We start from the raw sequence: 19,157 nt of genomic DNA, 5'->3' as shown, positions 1-19,157 counted from the left end.
TGTTATTTGTGCTTAACAAAGGAAGAAATTCTCGCACACACGATTCAATCACTTATTGTTCGCAAACATAAGATAAATGCTTTTTATTTGGTGAAAGAGTGTGATTCATCTAATCTTATCTTGATAGTGCTATGATAATTCATTAATTAAACTTTCTTTGCAGCGCATTAAATGTAAATAATAGATAATAATGGATAATAATAATTGATTTTGCACTAATCGTTATATCAATGTATTATACAGGGTGTCCCAGACCACCCGTACACCCCTTTTAAAATGAAAATAAATGGCTTTTGTCAAAAATCGCGAACAATTTTTAAGTAAATCGGGTACGCTCTATCAAATGGTGATATTTTCAACTTTTGATTCCGACCGGAAATACGCCATCCGGATCGGAAGTTGAATTTTTTTAGGGGAACATGGTACTTTTTATTACAGATTCGAATTGTACGTGAAAAAATAAGAAACTTTTGTATCAAACGTTTTTTCTGAAAATGCCTCTCAATCTTAAAATTGATCTTGAAAGTAACTGTGATGAACTTTCAATAATTAATATTTCTATTATTATTACAAAAATTGTTACATGGAATAGGATTTCTTTATTTAATTTACTGCGCTCTACCTCCTCACAAGTGCGTGAGCTCATGCTCAGGGACACCCTGTATTTTATCTTTAATTTGCTGAAAAATATATGATAGTAAAGAAGGAAATTTTATTGCAATGAAAGCATAAAACTGCATATATAAGTTTATTTTATTAAATTAATATTACAAATTTTTTAAGAAATAATATCTGAGTGAGTGCAAAAGTAGTTTGTCAAATAAAATTGGGAAAAATTATAGTGCTTTAACAGTAACTTTATCATAATATAATAAAGTTTTCAATTTCCTAGCAAAACATTATGGAATTTGACACTTTCGATTTGTTATTATATTGATATTTAATTATTACAGTTTTAATCCGGCTTTTTCGCCCATAGTAAAGAAAAGTGTTTTAATTACCTTTATTTTAAAATAATCTAAATTCCAAACTGCATTTAAAATAGATTTATATAGGTGAACGACAAATCAATTTGTACCAATCTAGGCGGGATTCGAGATTTATTTAATATTTTACGATCAAGTGAATCATTCGAAAATGCATCAATATATAATAGCGTCCGTACAATTATTTATCGATCATCGATCCGTCAGCGTCGCGTGCGCCGATCTCGCCTCACCTCACCTCGTCCCGCCTCCTAGTTCGCACGTGTGCTCGCTCATGTGTACGCGCGCACGGCGGGGAGCGCACACGTGTAAATATTTACCGGCGCATGCGCGGCTGGCCGGTCCAGGCGCATTCACGTGACCGCGCGCGATATAAAGCCGTGCCGATGCGCCGGCCGGTATTACGGTCGTAGGAGTAGGGCGCGTAGGTTATACCGGTTCCCCGATCGTGGACGAAAACAGAGACGCGAGAGGAAACTACGATTATTCGGCCTGGAAAGTATCGCGCGTGTAAGAGCGAAAAAAACTAGAGATCCTTCTCTTGGCGGAGGACATAGTTTGCGGAAAATCGCGAGTCGAAACGATCGAGAATTTGCGCGATTTCGAAATCTCCGCAACGTAACGATTGAGTGAGCAATCTGAATATCGAGTGTTCGTTTATTTGAAAAGTTTGGCACAAGCAGACAAAACGATCGGGTGTAAACTCTACTCGGATCTCAATTTCCTGTAAATCGCTTGTGCCTGTATGCGATGGGTTCGAAGGACGAGTGGGACTATTCCATCCAGAATGGTAAAATATTATAAATGTTTCTAAAAAATTTGCGCAAATTGCACATCGCATTTGATCGACGTTTATCGAGCAAGCAAAGTTATTCAAATTTACTACGATTATAAAGCAATGTCATGTATAAATTTTATAAATTTCTGAGTAAGAATTATAGATGTGGAAAAATCAGTGGACAAATTTTGGAGAACAATAATTCTTTTTTTTTTTGCAAAAATTGTAATTTTCTGAAAATTAGTTTCCACAATTATGATTATCACATTGATTATTTTCTTTTAAATCGAGCGTTGCATTTGATTCTGCATGGTTTACCTCGTACATTCTGATAAGAACGTATCGAAATTATTGATTGACCACTTTGTCAATCGCCGTACATTCACGACCCATTCGTCATCCAATATGCATATAACCAGGATATTTTTGTATTAATGTTACAATCACTATGTACTAGCTAGCAATTGCACTAGTCTGGTGCCTCGTTCGCGGTTTACGATTAACTGTGGCGAATGAACGTGTTAGCGATAACACTTATCGCCGGAATTAATTGAATCGGAGTTGCGGAAGACATGAATTACAATGAATTAATTTCAATTTGAAAATTAATTTCATTGTATATTAGTCAGAATTTTCTTTTCCTTAAAAAGAACATAATTAAAGGAGGATATTAAAATCTATATTTATACTTTAAATAAACGGATGTATGTAAACTGACTAATTAAAATCTTGGCGGAAAAAATATCCTTAAATTAAATATTTTTTCTTTCATTTCTGACAAAATTATTTTTACGATGAAATTATTTTTCTTATTTGTTCTTTATCGCGACACAACTCTGACAAGTTGGACAATGGGCTCTTTGGGTTTTTCATTTTGTCGTATCCTTGAGCGTTGTCTTAGGCTATATTAAATGTAACGGTAATAACGGAAAATATGTGGCACACGTGCGTAAATATTTTTCTTTTATTCTTAAAAACTTTCTCTTTTTCCCAGAAAAGTTTTCCAAATTGAAATCTTGCGGGAACTTTATGCTTTGAGAATCACGCGACATATGCGCTCGTTTTTCTCTTCCAAGACTTTTGTCGGTCCTATTTAATTAACATTAATTTTAATTCGCGTATTCTTTTGAACGCATGAAAATAGAGTATGAGAGTACGATGCTTATCTATGCGAGACAAATTTCCTTTCCTAAAATTTAAGGAAGAGAAGTACAGCTTTTTTCCCCACTTTTTCATTCATTTTTGGTCGATTTCGATTCGATTTCCGGATGGCACCGTCACAGGCTCACTGACCCGGGGCCATTGTCTTCTCGCTCGAATGCAGGGCGAACGGGCCGTGCCAAGCGACGGGGGAGAGGTGCTTTCCCCCGTAGCCTTCGCCGAGCGCACGAGGGGGCCACACGACTCTCCGCGGGTAAATGAAAATCAATAGTTTTCTTCCGTAGGCCGATGCACCTGTTCCCGCGGAAAGTACAGGCGCGCACGGACACACGTACACGGACGTGCAGCGATACGCACACGAACGCGGGGGGTCGCAGACCCAGTTTCACTTTGTTCCGTCGGGGTTGCCGTGCATGCCCCCGAAACGTCCTTAATCTCGAGTCAATTTGTCAGCGCTATCTTTTCGCCGATTGCGAGAAAGAAAGAGAGAGAGAGAGAGGAAGAAAGAAAGAGCGAAGCGCGCCGAGTATCGTGATTTGCATGCGTCCTCGGGATCGGCCCGTTGCCAAAAATGAGACGAAACTTCGCAGAGGGATGATTAAGTTATTTGATTCCTCGAATACGCGCGCAGTTTGGCCGCGGCTGCGAGGTGCCTCTTTGTTGAAGATTGATTGATGTTACTCGATCGTCGTGAATTATTCGGAAGACAACATCGTTCCCACGATGTTTCGCGATATAATTGCGGATTGTGTGTCGAGCGGCTTATTTCCCCGAGGATTCATCTTGCCCCGCGATTTGTAGGCCGAATTATCCGAGCACCGATTAATCGGTTTCGTTTGCGAAATTATTCTTTCGATCATCTTACGTACGGATGACTTTCGGAGACAACGACAGGACGCGAAAGAAAGTATTTTCATTTCTGGATCAATTCGGATTTTGAGTAATCGAGGTCGTTCTCCGATGCACGAAGTCACGTAACGCACGGTGATCCCCTTATTTGCGTATTCCGCCCGTTTCTCTAACGAGTACCGGAACATCGATTTTGATCGCGCTCGTATAAACGAAGATAGATGTTCCGTCTTATTTAATTAACATATGAGATACCTGCGGAATGATGGGGGGATATTTTGCTTCAATTTGACGACACGATTCATTGGAGAAAATTACATAATTAATAATAATTGGAAATTAGAAAAGCGATACGCTAAAGCAAATTGTATAATCAAATTGGAGGCGACGTTTGTTCCGAGAATAAACAGAGGGTTGAAACGTTGAGAAATATTGAAAATTAGCCTATACAAAAAAGTCTGATTGCTATTCGTATATATTCGTATATACTACATCGCGGCGCTTTCTATCGATTTAGGTTGCCGCCGAGGCGAATGCGATTTCAATCGAGCTTCATTCGAGATAAAAATAGTAGAAAAGAGAATGTGTTTTTATTACATTAAGAATAAAAAAATACAAAACGCCGCTTCTCTTTTCACTTCCGATGCGCGAAGCGTATTTGACGCTTACGAGTGTAAATGCAATTTTTATAGATCCTTTCTGCGAGAGGGAATCTCGCGCAATCTCGCGAACGCTTATTTTATTATTTACAAAGCTCTTTCGCCCACGAAACGCGCTTTCCATGGGAATTTGCACCTCGTTACAGGCTATAAGAGCGTATATTTCATCGATCCTGTTCGGTCTACAAGTAATATAAATCGCGCATTCGAGCCGTATGTATCTTAGCACTGTTGTGAGAACAAACCGGCGGAAAAGAAAGTACAGGAGACAATCGAGATGCGGAGAAATCATCTCGCGAGCAGCGCGACGCTGTCAATCGCATCGTCCTTCAGTCTCGACGATTAACTTGCAAATTGTCTGCCGACTGATGGCTGCCATTCGCGCTTATTATGCACAAAGGTGAAACCTATACAGTGTACGTGACTTATTTGCCCGTCGTAATTGTCAATTCTACAACAAAGAGCCTTTTCTCTTCTACGTTAAATATAATTTAATGTAAATATATATTTAAATTTAATTATATTTAAATTAATATACTTCCAAAGATGTATGTAAAATATTAGAATATATGTTGCACATATCTTTCGAAACATTGAATATCGATAAGATAATTATTCGCGTGAATCTTTTTGGAAAAAAAGATCGAAGTTTTCGATTCGCGAAACATGAATATTGTAAGAAGAAAAATTTCTTGCTATTAAATATTGCAACGCATTAAGGTGTTGTAAATAATGTAACAATTCCACGATAGACATCATTAAATATCACGCGTAATCGTAGGATAACGACGAAGCGTGACACTATTCTGTTGTTAAATGACCATCTTTCATACGTAACATAATAATACGTAACATAATATTATACATAACATAATATTACGTTTCTGATTGATTGCCTCAAGATATATTTATAGCATTAATAATGCATGAATAAAAAAAAACATGCATATGCAGAAAATGTATTAATCTTCTCGATTGATTGGAAAGAATTATAAAGTCAGAAGGAGGAGGTCTCAAGAAGGAGAGAGAAAGAAAAATTTTTATTAACTATATTTTTAGTAAATACCGGTTTTTCAGCCTTTACGTTTTTTGAGACTCATTGAATCGCGGCGCAAGGTTGAACGAACTTTTAAACGAACGTTCTCACTATTTGCTTTGCTGCGAGACCAAAGTAATGACATTTAAATTGTCATGTGTACCGATAATATTGTTCATCGAAATTACTCAAAACGGCGCAAAAAAATGGACATTCAGGTATAGAGGTTACTTAAACTGCACGTAGACACTCTTGGCAATAATAAACGATAAATCAGAGATAAATCAGAAATAAATCAACTATCTCTGATTTATCTCTATCGTATTTTCGCACCGGTTGCAATCCGCTGATAATTGTCACCGATTAGCCGATAGGAAAATAAATATCGAACATGAGCTCCGTTATCGAATGTGCTGCTTTTCGAACCGGTTAAGCGGCTACCGTGAGCGCGTTTTATTGCTACTACATCTATCCTTCAATGGGGATTCACGTGACGCCGATCTCAATGTCGTCGATGGATTTATTATGCTCTTACATTTTATGGATGACTGATTCGTTTCATTCCGCAGTCTCAATTTTATAACCGATTATGCAAATATTACTATTCCACGTTTATTGAAATACGATGAGTATTACAATCAAGGATGTGATCTTGAAAATCTCTATAATGTCTCGCTATATAATTTTATTATATTGTTGGAGAAATTAATAATAAAATTTGTAAAATTAATAATAATTTTTTAAATATCTGTCCTTTACATTCTTGATTTCGTAACGTCAAGATATAAATGACTTTAAATCGTAATCTCTTTTTCTCTCGAAATACAATTTTACTTATTGATATATTTATTTATTCACATGCTCTAGGGAAAGCCCATTACATAAATAAAATTAAATACACATAATATATATAATATAATATATATATAATATATATAATATATATAATATATATAACACATATAATAGAAACGCAAAAACTATAAAAAGCTATGTCCAACGGATATATGATGAAGATGTAATTATTTAATTTCGCGTAATTTCAGTCTCGTGGCAATCAATTGATCACAAGTCTGTGTTATTCGGTAGAAAAGACGAAGAAAGACGAATCCTGCGAAGAAAGACGAATCCTGCACGCATGAGCGTTTAGGATGCGTGATGCACGTTATGTCATCTCAAAATTGTCACATGAGATCTAGTGAAAATTGACGATGATTACAGAGAAATATTACAGAGAAATTATCAAGTTGTCAAGTATCTTGCGTTTTGACCGATTGACGCAAATCGATGTCTGTTTAATTCGCGCGACGCAATTTTCTCATGGCCGTTCCCACCTTTCGTACGCTTGAACCTCTTCGACATCTAATTATATCGCAAATAATCGTTGAGATCATGTGGTCCCCGATAAAGAGAAATTAATGTGGCGGTACATCACATGTGTCACTGATAAGGAAAATGTGAGATTACTAGAGATAATATACTTGATTAGCTCTTTCGCGTCTGTTAAATTGATATTTAACCAGATATTCGCCAACGTGTGCTTTTTCTGAACTGTAATTGAAATTGCACATATAACATTCGTTGAAAAGATAATACATTATATAAGTTCAACATATAATCCTTCGTAGCTTTCGTAGGTTATCTCTAAGTCATTTATCGCTTTGCTAATAACATTGTAAAACCAGGAAATGTTATAGCTTCTGTAAATATTATTCTCATATTTTCGCGCGGACAAATAAGTGGAGGACAACTTTACAGAGATCGAAGGTGATAAACGTCTGTAGACCAGGATTTTTATAAAAGCGAATTTTTTTATCAATTATCAACACGTGATAGTATATCGTGAAAAAGAGCTTCTTGCGCGTTTGCTAACGTTGAGTCTTCTTAATTTATTTATAGCGAAAACTCATATCACAGAATTATTCTGTAATATTATCTCATCGCGAACGCGCCGACACGCGTGTTTCATTCTCAGTGGGAGATTCGTATTTGCAAGTCAAACATAAGAAACGAATAATCAGTCGTCTATTTTGATTCGCTGATTATTATCGCCATATCTTAGATTCGCCGGAATCCTTATCGATCCCGACACTCTTCATCTGTCGCTTACGTAATAGATTTTACGCTACAATTGACTCGATTTTTCTCCTCTCTTTCGCAGGACCCAGCACGTGGGTAACGAAATTCCCCATGGCTGCCGGCTCCAGGCAAAGCCCGGTGAACATCGAGACGAAACGGGCGGAATCCGATCACGAAGCTCTAAGCAGCAAGCCACTGCGTTGGAAGTATCCGGCTACAGCTTCCCGGAAGCTGGTTAATCCCGGTTATTGTTGGCGAGTGGATGCCGCGGGCGAAGGCACATGTGAGTATTTTAGGTATCCTTCTCCCTTCTTTCCTTCTCTATTCATTCTTTTTAGACACCTTAAGAGTGTTGACGCAAAATCTTTTTAGACTCCCCTTTACTCTTTTATTGAAATAAATTTATCACGGATTTTTTCGAGCAAAAAACCACCATGTATGAATGATGCATCTCGGTCCAGATGTCGTTATATTTAAAGACCACCAGTGACTAAAATCAATGACGGAAGTGTTCTCGTTCCCGCGATCGCAATCGAAGCTCTGAATCGCAGATGAAATGCATGGATAAAAATGCGACGTGTTGCGAAAGCGGTGCATCGCACATTCATCTAAAAATCGCACGACGATCCAGTATAATTTTAGATGATTGTTTACGATATCTGGCCTTGCGTTCCATCTTCGCATTTATAAACATTAGTACGCTGGCAGCCGAACGGGATTTAGCTTAGTCGGGACAATGTCTGTGTGAGAGAAGCGTGTTTTCTTTCTCTCGACACAACACACAAACGATTTACGTAAGGAAATGCTTTTTATTAATTTCGTGCATCATGCATGAGCCTTACGTAAGAAACGAACAGGGTTTCACGGCACGATTCGCTTGCAAGACTCCCTTTGCGACTATTTGCAAAAACGCAGATGCAGGTGCAGAATCGGCATATCATTACACGCGAGGTACACGCAGCCGCAAATCAACCGCACGCGACAAGATGAACTAAAGGCCCGTCTATTCGCGGACGCAAACGCAGAGGAATGACGTGTCATCGCACGCAGATACAAATCAACCGCACGCAACGAGCTGCGACGACTCATCATTCATGATGGTCATCCCACACTTCTCTTTTGTCTTTTTATAATTTCACAAGTCGGACCTTGCATTCAATATAGACAAAACAGCCTTGCGATATTCTCTGCGTTTCGCGAATAGACTGCTTTACATATTTTGAAAATATAACGAGAGAGAATATATCGCTCGCATAAATAACGGTCGTAAAATGCGACGCGTGTACAGATGGATGTATATTCTACTTCGTCGTCGTTTATATCGTTTTAACGAAGGCTCCTCACTGTCGACTTCGTGCCACTTAGAGAGGGCTTTTACCTTCGCCGAGTGCTCGGGGCGTAGTCGAAATGAGGACGACCGTGCGCCGTGGCGTATTATGTGTATTCATATGTGGCACGAAGTGGCGCGGCGCTCTATAAGGCAATATGTGACACAAAACAATCGGTTGATAGAACCAGCCGATAGCGGAGTTACGACTTCGGCCAAGAATTCTCATTATCTTCCGCAGGCGAAGAGGAATCTGATTCATGAGGAAATTATCGCTGTCCGTTGTTGCATTCGATAGAAAAAGGGGATGATCGATAAAAAACGGGGTTTCTGTTACGTAAAATAAGTCGTGTCTCTTTTATATTTCTCTATTTTTTTGAAAGTTTAAAATTATCGCTGTCTTTTCCGCTGCACATTGCGAATAATTTTAGATTCCTCTACCGCGTTCGTGGAGAATTCTGCGGCTTTTAAAACTTGGCGTGACAAATTTTCCGCGACCAATTTATCACAGTCGAGGCGCGACAAAATGCGTCGCAGCGCGTCTGATTCGCACGATTCACCGGCGCAAATGAATGATACCAGCAACGATACATAGCAACGATCCTCGTTATAGCCCCCGTGCAACCCACGTAGTTTGGCTGATCAAGCATATCCTGTAATAGAGTGTATGTATCTGTAAACGAGAATCCGCACGGCCGTTTATTGGAGCTTCGCTGTAAAAGCTTGCTCCGAAAACTTCCACATTTTGCTTGGGGATTTAATTTATAAAAATCTTCTTATTTATTCTTATCATTTTTTTTATAACCGATATAAGAAATCTCGACTTTTATTGTCGACAGTTTTGAGCGGTGGACCGTTGATGGATGATGTCTACAAACTGGAGCAGTATCACTGTCACTGGGGATGTAGCGATTCCAGGGGATCCGAACATACGGTGGATGGACAAGCTTTCGCCGGAGAGGTAAAGCACAATTAATCTTTTACGAGTGTTAAAACTTTCGACATGTGACTAGGCTGTCGTTAACTTTGCTCTCTCGACAAATAAATTTGTGACAGCGAAGAATATTTATTTTTTTTCTCGCTTTTACATCACTTCATACTTAATAACGTATGTCAAAGCTGCTCATTTGTAATCCAGCCACGTGAGAGTATGATTCACTGTTTGCAATTATTCGTAGCTTGCTATGGCAGCATCGACCTTGTTCGCCATGTGCGATCATTTTCCCGAAGACACGTACAAGCTCGTTCGAAGTTTTACATAGATGACTTGTAAATGTATAAGTGATGAAACAGATAATTTTTTAATGGGAATAAAAACTTTGCTCATTCTGAATATTATATAATACGGCCTATAAAGACGCTAATTAGGGATGTGTTATGTGGATATGATGGTATAACGCATCATTTGTCACATAAATAAAACGCTATTAGCTCGTCCACACATCGCGTTAATAAATACGCCAACGTGTCAAAGGTCTTTATATGTTCTGGCAGTTGTGTGGGCTGAAAGCTGCATCGGGTTACGAATGCGAAGAAACGAAACAAACGCGCTCGGAATGAAAACAATAATTGGCGTTATCATTGAAACTACCAGACTTGCGTCGCTGAATAAGATAACGAGACCAGCGCGTCTACCTGACCCGAGCATCGAGAGAACTCTCGTAGGCGAACAAACGCCCGATCGCGAAAAAGGATGCCAATAATTAACCGAGAACAATCGCGTATTTCCTGAACACACTTCCGACACGATCCCAGAGTGGACTTTATCTTCATCGCGGGAATTTTTTCGAAAGCTCATACACCATATAAGCCACATACATTTGTATACTTGATAAATAGATTATGCAATCGTCTACGTAACGGTGTGTTTGCAATCTTTCATGAATAGTTGACTTCAACTATTGACCCTGTTTGCGATAGAGAAAATATCGAGACTCGCATAATGCATGGAAAGTTCCCTCGTCACACATGACAGATTCAACGAGCGATGAAGACACTTTTGAGATTCCTTTTCTTTAGTGATCGTAAATTTCCTTGAGCGACCGCGCGATTTAATACACTGACGACTTTCAAGCTCGATGTTAATTAAACGATTCGAATTTAAACGCATTAGCAAGTCAATTGGCGATTGTAATGCGCTCGCATTCAATTGCTGCGCACGTCCGTCTTCGATGCACTTAGAACGGATGCACAGACGAATACACTCTTTCCTGTCCCGGACGTACGCACATGACGTTCGCTTTATCGAAAAAAAATTCTAGGCGACGATATCTCTCCTGACGATCCGGGAAACCGGGTCGGTCGGATATCCGTGGAATTTCAACGTCCAGAGCCGATTACGTAATTCCTCTAACGACCATCCCTCGGACGCAATTATCATTTATTGATACCGATAAAGTTCTTTGTTGTACTACCATTCGACGAAATGTGGAATAATTAAAGTTAAAAGGGAATACTGGATAATTTAAGCGAGATAATATATCACTAATAATCATCAGTGCTCTTTGTTAGCATACAAACATATAAAATGACATTTTGTAATTGATTGTTTGAAGAGACGATTAGACATTCGTTATATAGACCTGTCCTCTCGCTCCTCCCAGTTGATTGCTCTCTATTAAATTTAATACGCGTAATTTAGATTCATTAAAAGACGCCGTTTGTTTCAGCTGCATCTGGTGCATTGGAACACCAGCAAGTACAAGACTTTCGGCGAAGCTGCGAAAGCTTCCGATGGTCTGGCAGTCCTGGGAGTCTTCCTTAAGGTTGGTGATGCGATATAATAGTTTCAATAATTACGAGCAAATTGGAAAAATTTTCATATTCTTCAAAAGATGAGACTTTTTTTTAAAGAGTAATCAATCTATTTTACTTATATTACACATAAAGAGTATTAATTTACATCTCTCAGACACTTGGTATGTTGGCTTACATCGAATTTTTGTACAAGCGTGTCGGATGCAAATGATACGCGCAATGAAGCCGCACCTTATTTTAAAAGGGATTCTAATTCGCTTACATGTCGCCAGGTCATGTATTTATAGTTACTTAAGCTTTCACACAAGACAAGCGAACCGCACAAATAGAATCCATAAGCGTGTGTTGGAAGTATTATCACCGATCGCCGTCGAATGGTCGATTATGTAAACACGCGAGACACGTCCGGGGACATAATTATATGGTCGTCGTATATCGAGCACGAGATACGTACACGTTTTTATCAATTACAAGACCAGTTATCGTTTACGACAGAAAGAACATTTTCCGATACGCTCTTCCGCTTTACTTTGTACTCAACGTTTGGATTGCGACTCGCGATATCCGGTGGAAAGAAATCGCGACGTGCTCGCGGTGATTAAAAAATTAATTTTTCAAATAAATAATATTTTTTAATTAAAGTCGCGAAAATAGACGCAAAAACTTGAAGACACAAAAACTCGCCGATGTTTCCGCTTCTCACGAGGTACCGCGATTATCTCTTACGTAACGTTGCACTGCAGTTTCGTGATACGTTAAGGTCGCGCGTGAGGAACGTATGTATCGTAAGGAAATTTATGCGCCACGTGCAACGGCGACGTGTCAGACAATTCGAAAAATGTCGTTGCGCAATTGGTAATCAACGTCGGCTCGATGTCGAGCATTTTTACAGTTCCTGCCATTTATGCTACTCGAAATGTTTGACAATTTTCCAAACATTATCTTTTTGCCGCTTAAAAGCGTCCAGGGATTAGATAAGGGAACTTTTAAGTTCGAAATAATTTTTAAACCTCTTGTGATGAGTCACGTATGAGGATACGGATAAATAAGTTTACGGAACGCGTAGTTTTGAGACGCCTTGTACATATAATTATTTTGCTGATGACGGATTTAACGTTGATTGAAGATGACCTATCATTTCAGCGAGAGCGTTACGTGTTTCCTTGTGAAACTTGGTCATTTGTCAAAATATCTTCGTAATTTTTTTTTTGCTCGTAGGTCGGCAAGACCCATGAAGAAATGGACAAGATTGCGCGTTTGCTGCCGTACGTCTCGCACAAGGACGAGGTCGTAGAAATTACGGAACCTATTGACCCTGGTAAACTTCTTCCCGGTAAGTCGACATCGCACGATGCAATTTGGTGAATTGCCTCTTTGATAAGATATTCCGTTTATTCGTGATACATAGTGCCCGTGATCCATGTCCTTGTTGTTTCTCTTGTAATATTCAATCGTATCGGTAGTTGGAACTTGTTTGCGAATGTCGATCCGGTAATAGTCCGTAATAGATGTAATAGTCCTGATCTATGTTAATTAATTCGGAGCAAGAAAGTTACAAAATCGAGTTGAAATAGTTTCGATTTATTTAATTTTTAATTGATTCGTATTCTTGATGTACATTCCAATAATCGATCTAGAACACTATTTCCTTAAATCAATCAATGAAAATGTCATTAATCAAAGATTTTATTAAAGATAATTAATATTAGTATTAGTATTAGTATTTAAATTCAAAATTGTATGCATATTATTTCTTTACTCTTAAATATGATAAATCCACAAAAAGAACAAGTATGACTCTTGTTAAAAAATTGAGATATTTCTTTAACAAAAAAATTGCGCTCTGAAAGTTTATCATATAATATTATAATATATATAAAATACATTTTAAAATATTATTGATTGAGAACTATTATTATTAACTAATTTTTTCAGCGAGATTTCATTGTTTGTTCTACGATTGATTGAAATCACTGCTTGTGGTGAACACTGATTCCATTTAAGAGAGTAACAATGTTAAATAATAACAGAGCATTCCTTCCCCAAATCTATGCGCGCCTTGTCACGGGCGTCGTTATCATTTCACTTTAAACGACATTCGCCGCGTGTGCCTCCGCATTAACGTTACTAATGAGGTTTTTCCCGCATTTACGCGCCGCGTCACGCAGTGCGTGGTGGACGGGCTGGCACGCAGAGATGCGTGAACCCGTGCATGCGCTGGGCCGACCGAATCATACCACGCCACGAAAATAAATGGGATTTCCAAGGTTTGTATCTTGGAGATAAAAAGAGAGAGAGAGAAAGAGATGCTGCGCGCTTCTTCTCGTTTCTTTGCAGCATCGCCGCTCGAGGAAGCTTTACGGTTATTTTTAAGCAGCTGATTTCCCGAAGCCCTGCATGTCACACCACGGTCGAAGGAGAGATGGACGCATGTTGGGATTCATAGTGATCGATATTTCTTTTTCACGCTCCGAGATAAAGAGACATATTTATCGAAGATGCAGCGTTTTTTGCAAAGCATATTTCTTTATGGATTTTTGCCAAGGATTTTTATTAAAATTTTTCAACTTTTGTGCGATAAGATATATACATGTGTTTATCTGTACTGAATAGCACTTATATACGTTAGTGTCCTCGTAATTTAATCTCGATCAAAGCGCACAGTTCTTTATATTTCATAAGTGACACAATATTATATTTTTTTTGCATGTTTTATATTTCAAGTATCTTTATATGTGTAGATCTTTATCTCCAAATATTACCTCTAATGTCCTCGTTACTTAGTGATATTAGTGTTATTTATCAATATTACTTTAAAGAAATATTTTTTGAATGACACCGATGACATCGAAAGATAAGAGACGATGGAGTATTCGTACTTATACAAAAAGTATTGCTTTGCCAGAGAATAATACATTAATCAAATTGTATAATTCTATTTTCCATACAGTTTCTTCCCTTATTAAACTTTAAATCACACGAGATATGTGACAGAAATATTTCCATAACTTGAAACAATATTAAAATGAGAGAATCGATCTCGAGATATATATTTCTAAATTAAATTCAATGATCATTTCGAAATTAATTTTGCTACAATAAAAGATGCATAAATCTAGAATCTTACAATGATTTTTGTCGCGCTAAAATTTTATTAAACGACACATTGTTATTGATATGAGCAATCATCTGGACATCATTTCTTCATCGCATCGCTTTAATCGTCAGCTTAAAAATTGGTCGCTTTAATTAGTCGCGCGAATGCGAGAAAATATCTTCAATTTTCTTTTCTTTTCTGGTTCAGACGATAACGGCTACTGGACGTACTTGGGCTCGCTGACGACGCCGCCGTGCAACGAGAGCGTCACTTGGATCCTCTTCAAAAAGTATATCGAGGTGTCCCATCATCAGTTGAACATTTTCCGCAATCTGCGAAAGTTTCCACGTGGCGAGGAGTGCCCGTGCCACGAGAATCACGGAGCGGTAAGCTTTCGGCGCTTTTTTAAATATATTTATTCCTCGAGCTATAACTTTTCCCATTCATCCTTCATCGAGACTTTGCACGCAAGTGCAACGATCAGACATCTTTTCCTTATTTAACAAGAATTGCAACGATTCCCCGTATCGCTTTCCATACGTCCTCCCGTGCTTCCTCTCCTCGTTTGATAAATGAACGGCGATGAATGGCGATGAACGTGACGACGAACGCCTCTGCGGCGCCGCGATTACCATTTTCCAGCCGCGAGATACATATCTTGTTTTTCTCCCTTCTCCTTTTTCTTCGGCCGATATACATGAAAGTACCGAGTGGAGCTGTATGAGCTCGGCTATTTTTAGGCGTCCGCAGGACGTCGACGACCGCGACTGCGACGTCGTCTCGGCGACGGAGCGGGAATACATTTCGAAGACACGACACACGACACGCCTTCGTTTTTAACATCGATCTTTTTCTTGTCTGTCCCCCGTTGCAGGTGATCAACAACTTTCGCCCACCGATGCCGCTGGGAAATCGCGTCTTGCGGGAATGCGGTAGCTTCTAAGGTTTGTCTCTCCTCGCCCGAGAAATGAAAATGAACGAGAAAAAGAGAGGGCAGGGATAATCGTCAGGCTCTCTTGGTTTTTGCGGATCATCGACCCCGAAGCGACGACTAATACAGTCGCTATCGAACGACAGCGTTCAACGTGCCTTTGGATTAATCAACGATTACACTCGCGTTACTCTCCGCGAGATCCTGGCCTTCGTTGTTTCCTCATAATTAAGTTTGCATCGCACGCGTAATCAATTCACTTGTGTTGAGAGACGGACTTTCGCGGCGAGAGGAAATTCCTGTTACTCTACGAAAACGAATTAAAAATATTTGATAGCTTTAGCTCTCCTAACTCGACGTATCCTACATTTTTATTATTATTTGACATAATTATGCGATAAGTTGTAAATCGTAGAATGGGCTTGCACCATTATTAAGCGTATTTCGGAACTATCGCGTCCTTGTGCAGTGTAAAACAGAAGCGCTTCATACGAAAATCGTATCACATATTTCTTTACAAAAATATCATACATCGGTGTCCACCGATATTTTAAAAGACGTTTAATTAGGTAATTAGAAGATATCGTGCATATTTTAATTTTAAATTACAAATTGATTACAATCTCTTAATCGAATACGTTTTGACGATGAAGATACGAGACATTAACAGGAATGTAACTTAAAAAAAGATACATTCATTACTTTAGTAGATGCATTAACAGGTAATTAATGATCGTATTTTTAACACATTTTTGTCGTCGATTAAACTAGCTGAAATAAAATGTATAATTTTAATTGTTATTTATTGAAAAACTTTAGATAAAAAAAAATTCTTTCGATCAAAAGAGATCTTTTTTTTCGACAAAAAGCAATTATCTTAAACCGCTCAGGTATCGAGTGAGTCTTTGGGGAGCGGCCATGGTCAGGGACATCGTGTATAGTAGCTACCAAGTGTGTAAAACAATTTCATTTTAATTCAAGTGCAATTATGAGTGAAACGTAGAATAACAAGCGTCTGCTTTTCGCGCCTTGGGAATGTAGCTTTCTCGCTAATTAGAAACTACAATCCGCTTGTGCAATACTTGCGCGGCTACGAAAGAAGCGAGAAATGTGCCTACGCGTATGTATGTAGATGTGCATTATTTCGCGATAGAGAATAAGATGGGACATAAATAATATTATGCGATGCAACACTCATTATATCGCTATACACGTTAGACTAATGTACAAAAATGGCAAGATGTAATTTTTAGATGTATACTCGCGATAAAATCAAATTCTGTTCGATCTCGATCCGTCCTCGGAGCCAGTCATCGACCAGATTCGCTTCCGCAAACCGACGCAACGTATAATGATGTATTGGGTATAATGATCTACCTTGAGTATGGATGCTATACGTTATATACATGTGATTTTTAAGAAATATTCGTCGTTCCATAACGGCATATTTATTATAAAGCAACGCGTACGATTGTTGACACGCGAGAAATGTAAGACCCGAAAATATCGTACAGCTCTTCATTCACAATTGTGTTCGTGTATATAGAATTTACGAGAGCAAATCCGACATAATTGCATTGCACAAGTTTATTGTACGCGCATCACTGTGATGCAACAAGTGAGATGCTGATGTCGCTGTCACAGCGGATGCATCTTTAAGGTGTGTAGCAACAGGTGACAATTGGTATGCAGCACAAATATCGAAGAGATGAGATAATTTTTCAAAGCTCGCTCTTTCAGAAAGAACGACAGAAGAAAAAATATATATACAATATTTATATGTATATTAATTCTCTTAAAGAAATTTCTTCAATCTCTGCAATTATGATCTTTCGATTAACGCGAGAAAAATAATTTACGGATTGAAAAAATTGATTCGGATTAATAAAATAATTGTGGGTGATAAGTTACAACTCTCGAGCGTCAACAATAGTTTTTAAAATAAACGATAATGCTATATATACTTATTTAGATATATTTTGTGTCATATACTGATGAATTTTACGCATGTGCTGTTTTGTGCAATGTATGTTAAATACATTATTATTATGCTGACTACTTTATCGTATGTATTCTCAGGAATCGCTGTTTATATGTATTTCTATAAAATATATAAACATTTTCTTTTACCATCGCGTCCATCCTTCGATTTTGGCTCATTTGCTAAACGCATATACGCCGATGTTATAATTATTGTTGGCGATGTAAAATATATATGTATTTCGTAGCTTCGACTGTGATAGAAGGAGCAAATAAAGATCGTTTCGTTTGTTCTTTTACGGCAATATTTGACGCCACTCTCCATTATTTCGCGAATAATCTAGCATATAAAAATACAAGATATAACTCTGCAAACATTGTGCACTTCTACTACGAGTTATACTTGGTATCGCATGAAAGGATACAAGGCTAACAACCGCTAATGCTCGTACCTGACTTTGATGTTCACCGTCGGTTGGGACCAGTTTCAGGGACGCGAGAAGGAAAACCAGTGTACGAGAGAAGGCATGACACGACGATACGTGGAATGACCGAGAAGAGGCCTTCCTTGATGCGCCCCCGAGCTATATCTTGCATTAATGACGCTGAAATGATACAATCGTGCACGTGCGAATAAAAATACATAAGAGACCGATTGAAAAATGAAGTTCTTACAAAATGAATTTCGTATAGCGTTGTTTTTTCAGCGCGATTCCAAAGCCTTAATATTAACGTTAACACGTTTGTTTCAATTATCTAGTTCCCTGTTAAATATCTTTGTTCCTGATATTAAATTTGCGAATCTTTTTAATTGTCATTCGCGAGCCTCGTCTCAAAAGATCGCGTCTCGAGTTATGGAGTTGTGTTGGCTCGTGAAGAGAAAACTGTCTCCTCAGAACCGGTCAGTGCACGTGCATCGCATCTGACGATACATGTGCATCGTTGAGATTACTGCACTCGCTCAGAGACCGAATATATTTAGACTCGTTGCATTAGGCTAGAATAATATTTTGGATGATAGTGTGAATAAAGTCTTTGTTTTTATATGATTATATTGAATTTATTATTAATTATATTGATATTCATATTCTTTGCTATAATACTGATTATATTTAAAAATAAATTTCTATTAAAATTAATTAAAAATAATATAAGATACGAGGAAGAAGCCTAAAATTTATAGTAGAATTAATGCTCCAGCAAGTTGCTAATATAGTTGCCAGCGCGTTTGAAAGTGTTAGTATTGTCAATTTTCCGCTTGCATCCTCTGTCATTCCGTTTGCCATATTTAAATGCCACATTGTGCGTAAATTGCCGGGACGAGGCTGGAAAGCAATTGACGTCAATTGTCAACTGTTAGAAGCGTAACAAAAGTGTTTAACAGCTTACAATTAGTTAATAGAAGCGAACAATTTTTTTTACAATACAGAGAAAGAGAGAGATGGATAGTATGTTATTTTTCTGTAATTTGCGATTATACATTTAGATTCACAGCTGTAAAATATATCTGCTGACAC

At 38.1% G+C, this 19,157-nt stretch overlaps 1 protein-coding gene across 2 annotated transcripts; it reads left to right on the top strand.

Moving 5' to 3' along the window:
• The first annotated feature begins 1,378 nt into the window (after window positions 1-1,378).
• Cah1 (carbonic anhydrase 1) lies at window positions 1,379-17,304 on the top strand. 2 transcript variants are annotated; one of them, XM_083090147.1, is made up of 8 exons: window positions 1,379-1,776; window positions 7,631-7,831; window positions 9,715-9,836; window positions 11,545-11,640; window positions 12,851-12,965; window positions 13,801-13,899; window positions 14,937-15,115; window positions 15,604-17,304. In XM_083090147.1, the coding sequence occupies exons 1-8, from the start codon at window positions 1,737-1,739 to the stop codon at window positions 15,670-15,672; spliced, it is 921 nt and encodes a 306-aa protein (XP_082946273.1). In that variant the 5' UTR covers window positions 1,379-1,736; the 3' UTR covers window positions 15,673-17,304. The 2 variants fall into 2 exon arrangements, with proteins under 2 accessions (XP_082946273.1, XP_082946280.1); XM_083090154.1 differs by lacking the exon at window positions 13,801-13,899 and having other exon boundaries at window positions 1,380-1,776.
• Window positions 17,305-19,157: the final 1,853 nt, after the last annotated feature.

Source organism: Camponotus vicinus, unplaced genomic scaffold (assembly GCF_025532165.1).
Source record: "Camponotus vicinus isolate PSW18456_S1 unplaced genomic scaffold, iyCamVici1.0 SCAF_1, whole genome shotgun sequence".
Classification (NCBI taxonomy): Eukaryota; Metazoa; Arthropoda; class Insecta; order Hymenoptera; family Formicidae; genus Camponotus; species Camponotus vicinus.
Note: the sequence above shows the minus strand (reverse complement) of the source record. Positions and strands in the feature narration are given on the sequence as shown.